This window comes from Electrophorus electricus, chromosome 2 (genome assembly GCF_013358815.1).
Source record: "Electrophorus electricus isolate fEleEle1 chromosome 2, fEleEle1.pri, whole genome shotgun sequence".
In the NCBI taxonomy this organism is placed as follows: domain Eukaryota; kingdom Metazoa; phylum Chordata; class Actinopteri; order Gymnotiformes; family Gymnotidae; genus Electrophorus; species Electrophorus electricus.
Genome location: NC_049536.1, coordinates 22,622,889 through 22,639,625, shown reverse-complemented (window position 1 = coordinate 22,639,625; position 16,737 = coordinate 22,622,889). Strand labels below are relative to the sequence as shown.

At 49.9% G+C, this 16,737-nt stretch overlaps 1 protein-coding gene across 7 annotated transcripts in view; it reads right to left on the bottom strand.

Annotated features, from left to right (window-relative positions):
- enox2 (ecto-NOX disulfide-thiol exchanger 2) overlaps positions 1-16,737 on the bottom strand; it is a 154,864-nt gene that overhangs the window by 36,336 nt on the left and 101,791 nt on the right. For 6 of the 7 annotated variants that reach the window (XM_035536030.1, XM_035536036.1, XM_035536031.1 and 3 more), the window contains 2 exons: positions 10,612-10,767; positions 1-13 (listed from right to left, as the gene is read on the bottom strand). The exon at positions 1-13 is cut by the window's left edge and continues 194 nt beyond it. In XM_035536030.1, the coding sequence (XP_035391923.1) occupies positions 1-13; positions 10,612-10,767 (169 nt within the window). The remainder of the gene's footprint in view (positions 14-10,611; positions 10,768-16,737) is intronic. The other variant, XM_035536040.1, reaches the window with a different exon arrangement.

Below are 16,737 nucleotides of genomic sequence, written 5' to 3'. Positions count from 1 at the left end.
GGGGGCGGCAGGTCTGCAGGGGGCAGAAAACGGGGGCATGGGGTTATTCACAGACCGAGCTCCTGTTGTTAATGAACAGGCCTGTTTGGGTTCTGTGTCCATCTGACACGACGGCAGGAGATGTGTCGTTACCGACTGTTTCACAGAAGAATGACATCTCACACACGCAATAAAGCTAATTAACCAAAGCAGTAAAGATCTTTATTAGATCTCTGAATGTCGATTGGTCTTTTCTGGCAAATGGAGACATCTTGACCCAAGTATGAAGAAGCAGGATACAAAATGGTACTTGTCAATCATTACGAGTGCAGGCGCCCTGCTGTGTCTCGGGTCTGCCACGCTAATCAAACCAAACTCTGGGATTTCATTTCAGAGGCAAAGAATGATCTAGAACAATCGAACCCAACAGGCTGAAGGTGAGCGGCTGATGGAGGTCAGCAGGCTCCATGTGTGTGGAGCGTTGGCCTGCCTGCCAAGCTCTGAGAAACACAGACTCTCTGTGTGTGGAGCTGTGCAGTCTCCTCACAAACACCTGATTTAATTGTCACAGGGCTTTACAGTTTGGGTTATAAACAGAAACCTGTGCAGCAGTTACCCCAGGACCACAGGTGAGAACTGCTGCATTAAAACAAATCATCGCTAGTATCAGTCTTCAAACTGAAGTCTCATTCTAAGAGGCTATGCGAAGAGTAATCCAGGATAACGAATCTTGCTGGCTGGGCTTCAAATTGCGATGGAATCAGGGGTTTTACACGGGGAGCAACAGCACATCATGCGGAGCAGGGATCAGAGAGACACTGTGATATGCTCCAGTAGTGCAGTGTGAGCGATCGCCTGCTGGGGGCTCCCCTGTGCACCTGCCCGGTGCTGCCCGGGCTGGAATGCCCGGCTCCGGGCCAGCTTCCGTAAATAGACGAGGCTCCGTGGCCGTCCCCCGCTGCAGACCCAGGACATCCATCAACCGGCTGGATTAGCCTAATTCCTGTTTACTGCAGGGCTTACGGGTTACTCCCTTTACAAGGAAGCCCCCTGCCACCCACCCAACACTAAGGTTATTCTCTGTCTTAGCACAGTCGATATAAAGCTGTGCAGTTGAAAACACAGGCTCCCATCTCCCCAAGATGAAGGAAGACGGTAAACACAGCCGTGGCGTTATCAAAGGGCGCTTTCGCTGGCCATTGGACCAAATGCCAACTCTTCACCTATTCATATGATGAAGCTCCGAATCTGGACTGCACGTGCTGCGTGATAGTCAGAAAGGTCAGATTGCCATTGTGGTGTTAATGCTAAAGGGTGCGATATTTCAGCTTTGTGCAGGCAGGAGATGATCTGTGAATAAGACATTCCGATCTGCTGACTCCGTGATAGCGCTTATGTCGGACATCAAATTCCCAATGCCTGCAAACGCACTTAAAACAGCGGGGGAGGGGACACGTCAGTAATGAAGCTATGATTCTACAGGCCATATCATCCAGTGATAAAACCACTTGTGGAGCATTGCACTTTCACAAAAATATTACTTTTTAAAAAAACTTTTGCCTTCATACTGCCAGAATAACAGTTATCGCTTTTGGTAAACAAATCATTAAGTACCTGCTTTGTTGAACCGTAAACATCATTTGACATTGAACATTGCGGCTGGTGAATGCCATGCAGCTGTGTTAATATAAAACCAACAACAAAACCACAAAGAGGCTTTCACACAACCTGCTTTATTGAAGCTAGCGATACGGTTGGCTATAAACTCAATCTTGTATTTTTTTTACAAGCACTTTCTGCATTGCATTCTTGTATGCAAGAGTAGCTCGATAAGGCCTAATGTGTAAATTTATTCCTTCATTTCCAGGAGTCTTTGGAGACCTAGCAGGTGATTTTCTGGGCACTGCGCGAAATGCCACGTGTTTATTCCTGTGTCCGTCTGCCGATGAAGACACGAAGGGAGTAAAAGGCCGTCAGCAATGCCGAGCTGCAGGACGTTGAGATATCAGGAAGGCGCCGCTTCCGTACGACCATGCTTGGGTGAACAGAGGGGGGGGCCACAGAGCTCTGAGCGTCACTGGTGCGCAGACACGCTCCTCAGCTTGCCTGATGCTAATCACTCTGAATGAAGACACGTCCCCCAGGCACGTGACGGCACACGCGCGCACACACGTCCCCCAGAGCCTGCAGGCGACAGGGTGACACGAACAGACCTCACCATCTCCTCACACACGTAAACAAACAAACAGCCCTGACCCTTAGAGTCTTTTTTAGCACGTGGACCTGACACTTCACCGAGAGGAGATGACAGCGTGGCGTCAGAGAACAGAGTGAGAAGCGGGAGCATGATAAGAGCACATCTGACGGGGAAACAACGGCCCTGCTCTCCACCACACACATTTATCTACTTTAGTTGGATTAACATGCAGGATAAAAAGCTCACAGCAAAATCCAAAACCTTGTTCAGAGACATTATTGTAATTCAAACGTCTGCCCACAGTAAGTCACACCTTAAGGACACAAATACCAGCATTTTCTCCAGATACGCAGGCTGCCTAAAATAGATGATACAGAACTTGGCCTTACATTTTCCTAGTCCAACCTGTACACCCCTTACACACTAGACTGACCAAAACACCAAAAATACTCCTATACCCACTTGCATTCAAAGCTACTAATAGTATGTTGTGATGCAGACATATTTTGTTTGTTGAGTGAGGCAGCCGCAGTTCTTTAGCCGTGAGCTCTACAATGTGTTTCACGAGACATACACATCCCTTTAAAAACAGGACATCCTTTCATGCTGATTTTACTTCCTGATTTCTGTCCAGTAAACCATATGGTCCATGTTGTGAAAAGAACCAAAGAGACTCATTCTAATTCACTAAAATCAGGCTTTAACCTTGAGCCTAATTCTTGTTCATCAAATACTGCATTACATTAAAAAAAACAGCATATGATACTGAGTGGTCTGCACACGATAAGCAGGTGAGAGTCACATACAATCACAGGTCAGTCCAGTTGGTGCTGATATTTGCAGTATGTCATATATACCGATATATCTACCAGTTATTAATCACGTCTGCCTCCTCATAAGCATCAGCATGTCACGAGCTGTCACTGTCTGTCTGCGTTCCTCGGGTACTGTTGCTAGAGTTTATGTCAGGGAGACTGGGCACGATCCAAACCCCGTGGGTTATGGGGGTCCATCTCATCACCGGGCTCCTTTCTGGACCCTGAGAACAAACCCTCCCTGGGGCTGACCCAGGGATCTTGCACGTTATAAAATCCAAGATGAGTGGAGCTTGGGCCAGTGCTCGGACTGCGGGTTGTCGCTATTCAGATGGCTTATCCTGGTTGCCGGGTAAATCTGCTGAATGTTTTGGACAGCTAATCCTGCTCCTTTTCTACTGTGATAAGTTGCAGCTGTTGTTGAACACGTGTTACGTGCACTTTCTAACACAACATACAGTTTTATTGCTCAATTCAGTAAGCATATATTTTGGAAAAGAACACTGGCCAAAAAATACATTTAATAAAAAAATGCTGGATTTTGGCAAGTGCAATTTCCCATACAGCCAGAAGTGTCCTGATCCTGGGTAGTGCAGGTGAATCTATACCGTCCGTCTGAGTAGATAAGACAGGTAAAGATCTCTCACCTGCTCCTCTGGTTCTCCTGTGATGATAAATTTATGTCCAAGGTTGCAGTATGTTTCATTCCTGCCATAAACCCTTAACTCTTTCACAAGAATTGAACACGTGGGTGCTTTCGCAGTTTTTCGCCTTATCCCGTCTGCAACTACCCCAGTGGAAAACTTTTACTGTGCTAAAAAAAAAAAAAAGGTTCAAAAAACTTGCCGTTCTTAACCTCGAGCCCCACTGACTACAGAAATGTGTTTGTGCATGAGGACACATTACTGATGACAGTTTCTGCCCCATCTGCATAACCCTGGACAGTGTTCGGGGTTCGCGCGTCTGTTGGAGCATAGGGGCATAGCCGCGTGAACCAACGGTGTTTACAGATAACGATGCTCAGAGCCCTCCGGACTCGTTATAATGCCTGCTTGAGGTGAGTTGGAGCAGTGAGTTGATCTCCACATATCACCTGCTAAACGAGCCACTGCAAACGTCTTTAATTATGTCAACATATTTAATTATGTCAGCACAGATTTCAGCTGTTTAATTTCTTCAAAGGAATGTACCATTATGCTATATGGCAAAAAAAAAAAATCCCCCCCAGAGTCCAGAAAGAGCATATAAAATCTAGCTGATTCATGTTTAAAGACCAAAAGGACTACAAGATCGTGCTGATTCATGTTAAGTCTTCAGTGCCTGTCTTTATGCAGAACGTGTTTGTCCATTCCTTGATGTTTTACACAGATTTCCTGTTTATTTGACAATACTGCAGGTTCTCTTAGCTACGGCATAACGGTAATCTAATATGCATTTCATGACATCCTTATAGATGGTAGGAAACAGGGAAACATCCATCCATGCTGTTGGATCATCAGGTATATTATCCTTCATCCGTTTCCTAAAACTAAGAGTCAGGGACCTCCTTATGAAATCAGACCAGCCCTGAATATTTGCGTGAGAGACTGACATGACCACTGTTTTGTAATTTTAAACCTCTGAGCTGTTTGCCTTATTATTCAGCCAGTCAGTTTATCGCACTTTCGTCAAACACACCTCTGTGGTAGGGCTTGGGTAAGTGTCACTGGGTAAGTGCTGGTATTAAGAATGATACATATTGGCTTTGTTGCTTCATTTCATTCATTTTTATATGAGCACTGACAATCAGTCAACACAATCAGTGAGTCTTCACACACACACAGACACACAGCCTACAATCCCTTCCCTGAGCTGCAGTGCGCAGAGGGGCCAGAGCATCAGAGCAAGCCTGTGTTAACCCTGCACATCCCAGCCCACCCTGCTGGGGCTCTGGGCACCTCTGCCATGCTCCAGTCCCCAGCCAGAGGCTTGAGTGGAGCTGGCGTGTGCGCGTGTATATGTGTGTGCATGTGTGCGCACGTGTGATGCTTGCACGCTCTGTCTCATGCCTGAGGAACATGCCGGGTTAAGAAGTAGCGACCGCGGGAAAAGCCAGCGGTGCCAACGGAATGCCCACGGAATGCCTGCCCACCTTGTTGGCTCCGTCTTCAAGATGGAAAGTGCAGTGTTGTCTTCTCTCCAGGTCTGTGAAGCCGGCCGCGTTCGCAAACACCTTGAAAAAGCCTTTCCCGGAGGCCGGGGCAGAGGGGCACGCTCGCCCGCCCTCCCACTGGCCAGGATATTTGATTGGCCCTTCCGCTGTGGATTGGTGATTACACACTCGTGTTTCGTCCTCGTCCTCTGATCCAGGGACCTCACCTTCCACTCCTTAGTCTGAGCTAAGTGCTACATGAGCTTTGCGGGTTAGAGTACAGCACCAGGGCCGGCAGAGCAGGGCACACACAGTGTCAAGGCATGTGTGCGTGTTATAGCTGGCGAAATGACAGCGTGTTAGCATGCACAGGATTTTAGACACAGACCCAGAGTGGCACACCTCCGGGATCTGAGCACAAGTGAGGGAAATTAGAAAGAATGAGAGCGATGAGCGAATGAGAGTAAAGGGAGGGAGAGAGACAGGAATAGAGAGATCGCTGAAGGGAGACAGAGGGAGAGATAGGTGAAGGGTGAGCAGGAGAAGAGAAAAAGAGAGAAAAGGAAAAGGCAAGAGAGGTAAAGAGAGAGTGAGAGAAAAACACAAAAGAAACAAAAGAGAGAATGAGAGAGTAAGAGAGAGAGAGAGAGAGAGACTGAGAAAAAAACAAGTTTGAGAGAATAAAAGAGAGCAAAGGAGAAGGAGAAAACCAAGCAGTGGGGACAGAGAGCAGTGGACAGAGAACAGTGGACACAGAGAACAGTGGACACAGAGAACAGTGGACACAGAACAGTGGACACAGAACAGTGGACACAGAGAGCAGTGGACACAGAGAACAGTGGACACAGAGAACAGTGGACACAGAGCAGTGTGGAGACAGAGAACAGTGTGGACACAGAGAGCAGTGGGGACACAGAACAGTGGACACAGAGAACAGTGGACACAGAGAACAGTGGACACAGAGAACAGTGTGGACACAGAGAGCAGTGGGGACACAGAACAGTGGACACAGAACAGTGGACACAGAACAGTGGACACAGAGAGCAGTGGACACAGAGAGCAGTGGGGACACAGAACATAGGACACAGAGAGCAGTGGACACAGAGACCAGTGGGGACACAGAACAGTGGACACAGAGAGCAGTGGGGACACAGGGAGCAGTGGACACAGGGAGCAGTGGACACAGGGAGCAGTGGACACACAGAACAGTGGACACACAGAACAGTGGACACACAGAACAGTGGACACAGAGAGCAGTGGACACAGAGAGCAGTGGACACAGAGCAGTGGACACAGAGCAGTGGACACAGAGAGCAGTGGACACAGAGAGCAGTGGGGACACAGAACAGTGGACACAGACAGCAGTGGACACAGAGGCAGGGCAGGCCGTGGGTGCAGGGCGGCGTGAGAGGCAGCGTATGTACGGCGCCGCCCTGGTGACGGCAGGAGAGAGACACACCAGACACTGATCACTGCGGCCCGTCGTTCTGAGAGCAGCAGAAGCACGCTGAGCCAGGGCCCCCCCAGGGGGGCAAACAGGTGATATTAGTCACAGCAGCCCCGGGGCCCCGTGCACAGCACGGCGCCTGACGGAGGCCTTAGTCATTCATTAACCTTGGCAGGGTGGAGAGGACGACCGCGGGGGAGATGGAGGCAGAGTGGACCAGCAGGACGGGGGATGTATTTAATCTTACGTGTGGCTGCATTTTTAAACTGTTTCTAGCCTCCGCTGCGAGCTGATTGAGTTGTGTGTGAGCTGAGTGAGTTGTGTGTGAGTTGTGCGTGAGTTGCGTGTCAGTTGAGTGTGAGTTGAGCTGGTGCGTTCTGTTTGTGGCTTCTAACAAAACAACCACTACGACATTTCTTTTATTCTGACTAAACTCCCCCATACCAGCGTGACGAGCTACAAAGGCAAACCCCTGACTCTCATTTAATATGTTTACACCCGACACGATATGAACCTCAAAAACAAATAGCAAGTTTTAACACTCTAACACACTATTATGGGACATTATCCTTCATATGTAGAGCAACACACATGGTCACAAATCGCTCAGAGCATCGCAAAACAACAACAGCAGTTTTATGTTCAGATTAATGTCACACACTTCCAGATGTTCCCTTCTACTTCAACCAGTTTTGTTGTTTCATTCACAATTGTCAATTGTTCCTCTCTCTTTCAGCCTCGGCTGCATCTGTGCGAGGAACCCTGGGTTGTTTTCAGTCAGTGCACTGGACATGTCATGGTGCACGAACCACGCCTAAAATCCCCCACCGCAGACACAAGACCGTCAGAGATGTCTTCATGGTTCCCTGAGCACACAATCTGTTTTCACACTGGCTAGATCAAAAATAAACATACCAGAAGAACCTGCTGTCCATGTCCGGGGTAAGGGGGCTATCTATAACCATCCGCCCCTGGCAAACGCCTCTGTCATTAACCAAAGAATAACACCGAGGGCATTTTACCCCAGGCTCAAGGTTCGGGGTTCACTTCTGCCTGTCATCATGATGCAGTCGTGGGTGGGGCGGTTACGGAAAGACGCCCTCAAGATGAACACAGCGTTAGCTAGGCTAGCAGGCATGAACACAACGGAGGGTGAAAACTCCCAGACAGGCTCAGTCATACATACAGCGGAGAGGCAGCCTTAAGTCAACAGTTAACGTTTCTGACCCGAGCGTTAGAGAGTGAGCTGTGGGAATGGACAGGCCATGGGAAGATGGAGCTGGGTGGTAAATAATTTTACTTTTAGCCTTCCCAAAAGGTGGCTTTCATGTTTTTCTGATACACCTCTCGGATCCGCTGACGTCATGGCACTAACGCTACCCAGAGATGTCTTTCACAGATTAGCTGCAGAGGAGACGTGACTCTGGTCAACAGACAGAACGTTGAAAAGGACACAAGATTAACCACCAGATTATATTATTGCAACATTTAAAAAAAATTTCATTGGCCATGATCTTTAATGAATGATTTGATTTGTTTTATTTAAAAAAAAATGAAGACCACGAAGGTTTTTTTTTAACAGAGAGCCGAATGGCTCTCCCCGGCTTGACTAGAGCAGCACTCTTCTCAATCCTCTATCAAAACCCAACATAGTCAAACTGTAAAATTAAAGTTTGGAACTGAAACATTTCAGATCATCAGCAAATCTACAGAATTCAAGAAAAAGGTTCAACCACATCTTTCTGTCAGAAGCACTTTGTAGACTAAACGAATCTTTTCTGTCCTGTACCAAACCACATCAAGAGAAGCCTGGCAAGAGGGAAGTGTGAGGAAGAGTATGTGAGGAAGAGTAAAGGAAAAATGAGGTCTGAGAGATCTGTTATGGAGGCAGAGCGCTTTCAGCCAGGAAAACTCCATCACATCCATCACCAGTGCCCAGAGCGATGCTGGGGAAGACAGAGCGTCCCTCAACCACTGTGCCATGGCCCGCGGGTCCTAGACAGGCAGCGGAAAAACGAACCCACCTCTGCCACAGGTGAACATGTGCTGGGGAGTGTATGCCACCAGCAACCTGGGCTCGAGGCCCCTGAGAGAGAGAGAGAGAGAGAGAGAGAGAGAGAGGGAGGAGAGAGAGAGAGAGAGAGAGAGAGAGAGGGAGGAGAGAAAGGCCAGAATGCAAAGCTAGTCAAAGCCACTCTAGCAGACAGCTTCCAATGTTCGTACAGCGAGGCGTGAGAGAAGGAAGCACACGCAGGTGTCTGCCCGCCCTTCACTGGCATCCACCAACCTTCTGCGTGCCCTTCACCTGCGTCCACCAACCTTTTGCCTGCCCTTCACCAGCGTCCACCAGCCTTCTGCCCGCTCTTCACCGGCATCAACCAACCTTCTGCCCGCCCTTCACCGGCGTCCACCAGCCTTCTGCCCGCCCTTCATCGGCGTCCACCAGCCTTCTGCCCGCCCTTCACCTGCATCCACCAACCTTCTGCCTGCCCTTCACCTGCGTCCACCAACCTTCTGCCTGCCCTTCACCTGCATCCACCAACCTTCTGCCTGCTCTTCACCTGCATCCACCAACCTTCTGCCTGCTCTTCACCGGCGTCCACCATCCTTCTGCCTGCTCTTCACCGGCGTCCACCATCCTTCTGCCTGCTCTTCACCGGCGTCCACCATCCTTCTGCCTGCTCTTCACCTGCATCCACCAGTCTTCTGCCCGCCCTTCACCTGCTGCTATTGCATAAATGCTCAGGGTGCCGCAATCTACAGCAGCCACTGTCAGCCTGACCCAGAAAATGAGCAACTGTGCTCTTCTCTCTAGCTCTACCCCCGCCCTTCTCCGTTCAGCAGAACAGACACACAGCCGCATGGTGAACCATGGTGAGCTGGAGCGCGGCGTGGACAGAGCACAGAACCCGGGCAGGAGCAGAGCTCCCTACTGGCCTCCCTGACAGCCTGCGGCCACAGCCACTCACCTGAACAGATTCTGACATGAGAATGTAAACAAGGCTCATCCTTTAACAGGCAACGGCGCTCTCTCCCAAACGTTTGTTTTCTTATTAAGAGACAAGTCCTAACCCCTCTCAACAGCCCTAGGAGAAATCGCTCGAATCAAAATAGAAGGCAAATAAAAAGTTTCAAATGTATCTAGTGCTGTATGTAATTGCTGTGGGAATGTCGTGCTAGTTCTGGATTTCTCGATAGAATTAAACCCAGATTTCCATAAACGGGGCCACGTTCTGCCCATGCGAAGGTGGTGTCTCTGTCGATGTAAGTGAGGAGATCAGATTTAGGTAGAGGAGTCACTCAGCGGTTCAGCCCTTCAGACTGGCACCAGCAGAGCCATGGCACCTGGGCTTTGAGAGGCAATCGGAATGCTTTCACCCTCAGCCTTTATTTGGTCTTCCTCACACACACACACACACACACACACACACACACACACACACACACACACACACACACACACTTAAAAAGTTCTGTGTAATATGAGGGGGGGTGGGAGAGAAAGAGACAGACAGAGAGATCTTCACTTTCATCAGTCCATCCAGCCTTTTGAGTGGCAGGTGACTTTCTTAACCGTCAGATCTAGAGGGAACCTATATCACCTGTCAGAATTTGAATGCTAATGCACCAAAGCTCCTCTGCAGTGTTGGAGTAATTCTCACTGAGCCCTCAATGGCAGCGCCTTTGTGAGGCCAGTAATTCATGTCAGCGTATCTGCTGAGGTCGGCAGCGCTGTATCAAATGCATGCAGGTAGAAGACATCAGCAGTAAATGAGGTGTCATGTGCAGGGCGCTGGAGAACTGGAGCTAGCACAAGGGACAGTGTTTTTTGCAGGAGGGACAGGGTTTAGTGACAAGGCATAGGGGTAGTGCATGAGGCATAGGGTGCAGTGCACGAGGGACAGGCTGTAGTGCACAAAGGATAGGGTTAGTGCACAAAGGATAGGGTTAGTGCACAAAGGATAGGGTTAGTGCACGAGGGATAGGGTTTAGTACATGAGGGACAGGGTTAGTGCACGAGGGTAGTGCGTGAGGGACTTACTCGGGTTGGGGGGAAACAGGGTGCAGCTCTTGCAGTGGATGATCTCCTTGACGACAGGCAGGTCTTGGGAGATGGGTGGGGGTCCGACGCCCAGGCCTGGCAGCATCGGGTTCATGGGCGCGATTCCCGTCATCATGCCGAGGCTAGGGTCAAAATCTGGGGCAAGGAGACAGAGCACAGCTCAGGAACAGGCTGTAGGAACACGCACCGCCCTGGACCAACACTCGTGCTGCAACAGAGGACTACGCTCACTCTCATCTTAAATAATACAGAACAGGCTTTCAGAATTAATATTTTTGGACTGACAGACTGACTGTCTTTGGTTAATGTTTGTGACGGGACACATGAGATCCTCTGCCGTATATAAAAGGCTTTCAGAGTGATTGGGTTTTTTATTGACTCTTTTCCTGCTGGCGTTTGTGACAGCACACACGTCCTTTGCTGAGTGAAGACCAAAAGAACAATTGAGGGGAAGCTGAAACAGCACACAAGTGGGCTTCAGATGTACCTCCCGCATGGGGCTTTTGGATATGGAAACAGAGATGTAGGTGTCCCTCCCCCTGCCCAGAGAGCCCTGCCCCTGTGGAGGTGTCCCTCCGCCTGCCCAGAGAGCCCTGCCCCTGTGGAGGTGTCCCTCCCCTTGCCCAGAGAGCCCTGCCCCTGTGGAGGTGTCCCTTCCCCTGCCCAGAGAACCCTGCCCCTGTGGAGGTGTCCCTCCCTCTGCCCAGAGAGCCCTGCCCCTGTGGAGGTGTCCCTCCCTCTGCCCAGAGAGCCCTGCCCCTGTGGAGGTGTCCCTTCCCCTGCCCAGAGAACCCTGCCCCTGTGGAGGTGTCCCTCCCTCTGCCCAGAGAGCCCTGCCCCTGTGGAGGTGTCCCTCCCTCTGCCCAGAGAGCCCTGCCCCTGTGGAGGTGTCCCTCCCCCTGCCCAGAGAGCCCTGCCCCTGTGGAGGTGTCCCTCCCCCTGCCCAGAGAGCCCTGCCCCTGTGGAGGTGTCCCTCCCTCTGCCCAGAGAGCCCTACCCCTGTGGAGGTGTCCCTCCCCCTGCCCAGAGAGCCCTGCCCCTGTGGAGGTGTCCCTCCCCCTGCCCAGAGAGCCCTGCCCCTGTGGAGGTGTCCCTCCCTCTGCCCAGAGAGCCCTGCCCCTGTGGAGGTGTCCCTCCCCCTGCCCAGAGAGCCCTGCCCCTGTGGAGGTGTCCCTCCCCCTGCCCAGAGAGCCCTGCCCCTGTGGAGGTGTACCTCCCTCTGCCTAGAGAGCCCTACCCCTGTGGAGGTGTACCTCCCTCTGCCCAGAGAGCCCTACCCCTGTGGAGGTGTACCTCCCTCTGCCACTGAGAATGTTTCTTCCATTGGTGTCTGTGCTCAACAGAAATGCTGCTTTTGTCTGGACACAACCAAGTTCAGTTTGTAACAGTTGTGACCTGAACAAGAGCAGGTGCCTCCGTGCACGGTACTTTACTGGCTTTGTAAAAACCTGATTGGGGGAAAAAATGCATTAAATCTCTATCATTCTATGCACAGAAAAAACAAACAAACAAAACAAACAAACAAACAAACAAACAAACAAAAGCATCTAGCGATGTCAGTTTTGTATTTCCAAGATCATATTACATTCTATTAAAAACTGATCTAAACTTTATCTTACTAAAAACCTGCAGATTATATTCTATTGATAACTCACTAAACTGTACACTACTGAGAACTCAACTTGTACCTTACTGAAAGTCAATATCCTATTGGTTATGAACATGCCATACATGTAAGCAATTACCTGTGACTTACCAATCTCTAATTTATTAAATAGAGATTTACTTTTAGATTTATAAAAACTAATCTTTTTCAAGGAATGTGTGTTGTGTCAGTGAGTTCAGGCGGGGATCAGTCCGTTAGTTGAGATTGGGCATTCATATGTTAACTCAGGCTGGGATCAATCCTGCTGATCTCAGGGGTCACAGCTACACTCCCCGAGTCATCGCTGGACCTCAGCAAACAACGTGTGCCACTCCTCACAAATGTTTGAAAGAAGAAGAAAAAAAGAAAAAGAAAGAGAGCTACACATGACCACTCCACAGACGCAAGCTTTCCCATGATCCCGTGCTTCCTGCTTCAAGTGAGCCTCAACAGGCCTGCTATATTACATTACCCACCATAATCCATCATCAGGAATCTCCTTCGGAGAACATTAACAATTCCTGACTACACCCTTGCTGCTGTCTTAGAGCCCTGGCAGCCACTTCTGGATCCAGACCAAGCCGAACCAGATGTGAAACAGAGCCCAGACAGATGAGAGACGTGCAGGTGCCAGCTGTCTCCTCCATCCAGAACCATTAGCAGGTGGGGGCCTGGAGACTCAGTGCGATCAGAGGCGAGCCTGCAGACAGCTTCGGAGCAGGTACCGTCACGCCCACGCCCGTCGACAAGCAGGTGGGAGTTGAACGGAGCTGGCACACTGCTGCCAGACTAGGTGCCACACGCAGCCGTGCAGGATGGGCTCTTGGTCTGGAGCCTGTGGCCTCTAAGGGTACAGTGCTAATTCACCCACTTAATCACCCAGCTCCGCTCAGATGACAACAAGACTCCCCAGACGGCTTGGAAGGGCAGTTGTCATCCCAGCACTCAATAACCTCCTTTTCCAGTCTAAGTGTGACTTGACACAATTACCACCTGTCAGGACACTGGGGTGCTCGAGCACTGACTAGAATCATGGGAAACGGCTCTCGTGTCGAACGGTATTGCCACCACACTCACAAGAAAGACCCTGAACCCCAAGGACACTCCGAGGAGCAACTCCATCACACCGCACAACTCACCCCAGGGGGTGTCTACAAGTGAAGTAATATGTTCACAACGCATTTCACCGGTGAACCAAAAGGATAAAAATGATTAAAAATAGTTAAAAATGATGGAAGAGGAGGAGGAGAGGGGTTTGACAGATCACGGGTGGTACACGTGGGATGTGCAGTGGCACACGTGATGCACGCTGATGTGAGCACAGGGGAAAACAGCTGCTGCATCATTTTCAGCTCATCAGTGCTTCCAGGAAGTGGGACGGAAACAGAGGGAAGGCCTTAAAATAAACAAGCAAATGTAACACAAACAAAACTCAGGAAGTATGCACCACAGTTCCTGTAGAGGGCACACATGGTGGCATACAAGCAATTTGCGGACAGACAATTAAACGGCTTGAAGGAAACCATTCCACAGAAAGAGTGAACACCCAGTCAGCTGGTTCAAATATTGATTCAGATTACAGCATGATATGCTGTTGCAAACTGTAACGTATTGGTTTTATGAAATATCCATATCTACTATGTGTTTCATGCAAAGGTACTTGATGGCTTCTTCCCCAGTGTGCATGCATGTGGTCCTACAGACACGTCCTGCTGCCTATGACCTCATAATCAGACGCACATGCACTGCGTCACCCCGACAATTATGACATCACAGCCTAAACTGACTCTGGTCATGTGGTCTCAGACGCGTCCTAGTCTCACCTCTCTGCATCACACTGCCTTGGTCGCCCCCTGGTGGTGAGCAAGAACCCAGGGAAACCCAGCACCAGTACAGCCATGCACCCCACCGCCCCACCCCACCCCCACGCTCGTCTCACGGGAGGAGGAAAGCGTCCGCCTTTCATGCGGCTGTTGCCAGCTGGTACCAGTCTCGGCAGCCCCGCTGCCCAGGCAGAGGGCGTAGAGGCTGGAGAATCCCGGACACCACCCTCAGCAGGAGGGAGGCGCGTATAAACAGCAGGAGTGATCACACGCTCACTCTTGGAGAAAAACGCGGGCTGTTAAAAAAATGAAAAAATTTGAGGCGAGGATGAGATTTATTCATGACATGCGGAGGACAGATGGTCTCAACCAAAGCCCATCTTTCAGGATAAAAAAATAAATAAATAAATAAATAAGTAAATAAACAAATAAATGAAAGAAACCCAATCTGGGTTTGATCAAAGGGATGCGTGGACTACCGATCAGATCGGCCAGAATGGGCCGCACTGATCGAACAGCAGAGGTGCAGAGTCCCTCCGTGTTCTACTGGAGCTGGTGGGGAGAGCAGGATCTCTAACCTGAGCAGATGTCCACCGCCAGGCTCGCCAGAAGCCTGGGTTCTGAGAACACTGCACTTCTGAGGCTGTGTTTGTGTGCCACAGCTTTCTGACAGTGGAGTGAAGCCATTACTGGGAAGCAAGTGAATACAAATATGATATATAGACATGAATAAGAACTGTAGAACAAAAAAACAAAAAGAAAAGAAAGTCTTCAAACAAATGTAGGCTTTTTAAATATTTCATAACTGGACCACTTTCCACAGCTTTAAATATTGATGCACAATATCCAGATGTGATCGTCCGACGCCATGAGCTCACCAAAGGCAGGGGAATTATGAGACAGCCCTCGATCATGAAATACGCAGTCTGAAAAAATCAGGGTGGCGTTTAACATATTGGCGGCCGGTGGCTGCTGTGTGGAGCTGAAGAGGGTCCTCTGATGTCTGTGATTCTGGGTAAATGCCCCCCCCCACCGTTGCGGCAGCTGCGATACCAAAGGCACAGCTAGCTACCAAGAGGCATGTTGGCTCGTCAAATGAGGCAACTAAGCCTCCCCTCCGGGCTTAGTGATGCATGTTGTGCCCGGGGGTAGGCCGGTGACATTGCGATCGGGCTGAAGTGTAGCTGCAAGGCGGAGGAGGGGTGGGACTAGGAAATGACGCAAGACCTCAACGCCCAGAGCAGGGGTGGGACTCGTAACGGGGAAAAAAACAAACCCTCATCATTTAGGAATTTCTCATTTCCTGTATCTGTTATCTGCAGTAAGCCAGTTGGAGCTATGATTTGCGCTTGATTGATAATGCTAAGCGCACCAGATGGGGACATGACCAAAAAACCCCCACCAAAACAAATAAACAAACAAAAGCATCTCATTGTTCCAGAGTGCATCGTTACCGAGCTGGAAGGGCGCAGTGGCAGCAGAGAACGCAGAGCGTCAGGATGCGTATTGTCAGCAAAAAGACACGTTACTCTCCTAACGATCCTACTGTGAACACTACTTAACAGGAGCTGACAACACAGCGCTGGGAAGAATATGACTCACGCTCATCTTCATAACTCACGGCCAGCATGCTGAAAGCAGCTCGCGCTTTCCGTTCCTGAGCACGTGTGCGTTTGCATCGACCACCTATAGCGGCTTGAAACCCTTCATCTTCTTCTGCCTTGGCTAACAGCTCTGATTGGACCCATCAATCCCTGTCCCGGCACGTGATCGGACTGTAATCCGAATATAAACAAACAACAAATTAATGAAATGATCGCGCTGCGCAGAGCCATCTAGTCTTATTATGTGTGAGCCGTCTGGAGGGCTCAGCAACAAAGCCCTGGTCCTTCCACCAAAAGGCTGCTGTGCTAACAAACGTACACCCAGCAGTATCGAGTGTGGAGCCCCAGCGACATCTGAAACCATTACTTCACTGTGCTCGTAACATCTTCCAAAAGTAAGGCCAGGTGGTCTCCTGACGGGGCTGCTTACAACAGCGCTCACGATCATCAGAAAAGTCTCCGGATTCCCAGAAGGCAGCGTAAGGCCGAAATAAGACCGCTGGAGCTGATGGAGATGAAATAGCAGTGGCTCTCATCCTCAACATACGCGGACGATTAGAAGTTCCTCTTTGCCCCGTTTTAGGAAAAGGTGGTAGATTCTGTGGTGAGTGCGGAGGACACCGAGCCGCATTCGAACCCTTCGGAGCGCTTCGGTGACGTGCATCAGGACCGTAACTCCCATTCCTCGTTCGCGGAGGCCTGGTAAAGTGTTATGGTTCCTCTGCTACGCTTGCAGTCTTATTTCTCCTCCAGAGAGCCAAAACACAGAGGCCTTTGACAGACTCATAGGACAGGGCAAGAATTCTCCAGCTGGGCGAGAAGTCACGAGACATTGGACTTGGCATGAGCAGCAGAACCCTCGGAATCGGAGGGGAAACATTTTTTTTTTTAAAAAAAAGGAATAATTAAACTAACATATAGTTTCAGTTTGATGTCTGGAAAAGACGTGAGGGAGCAGCGTGGCGTGACAGAAGTCCTGCAGACCTGCTCCGCTCTGCGAGAAGGACGTGAGTGCAGCAAGCGTGGCAGGTGA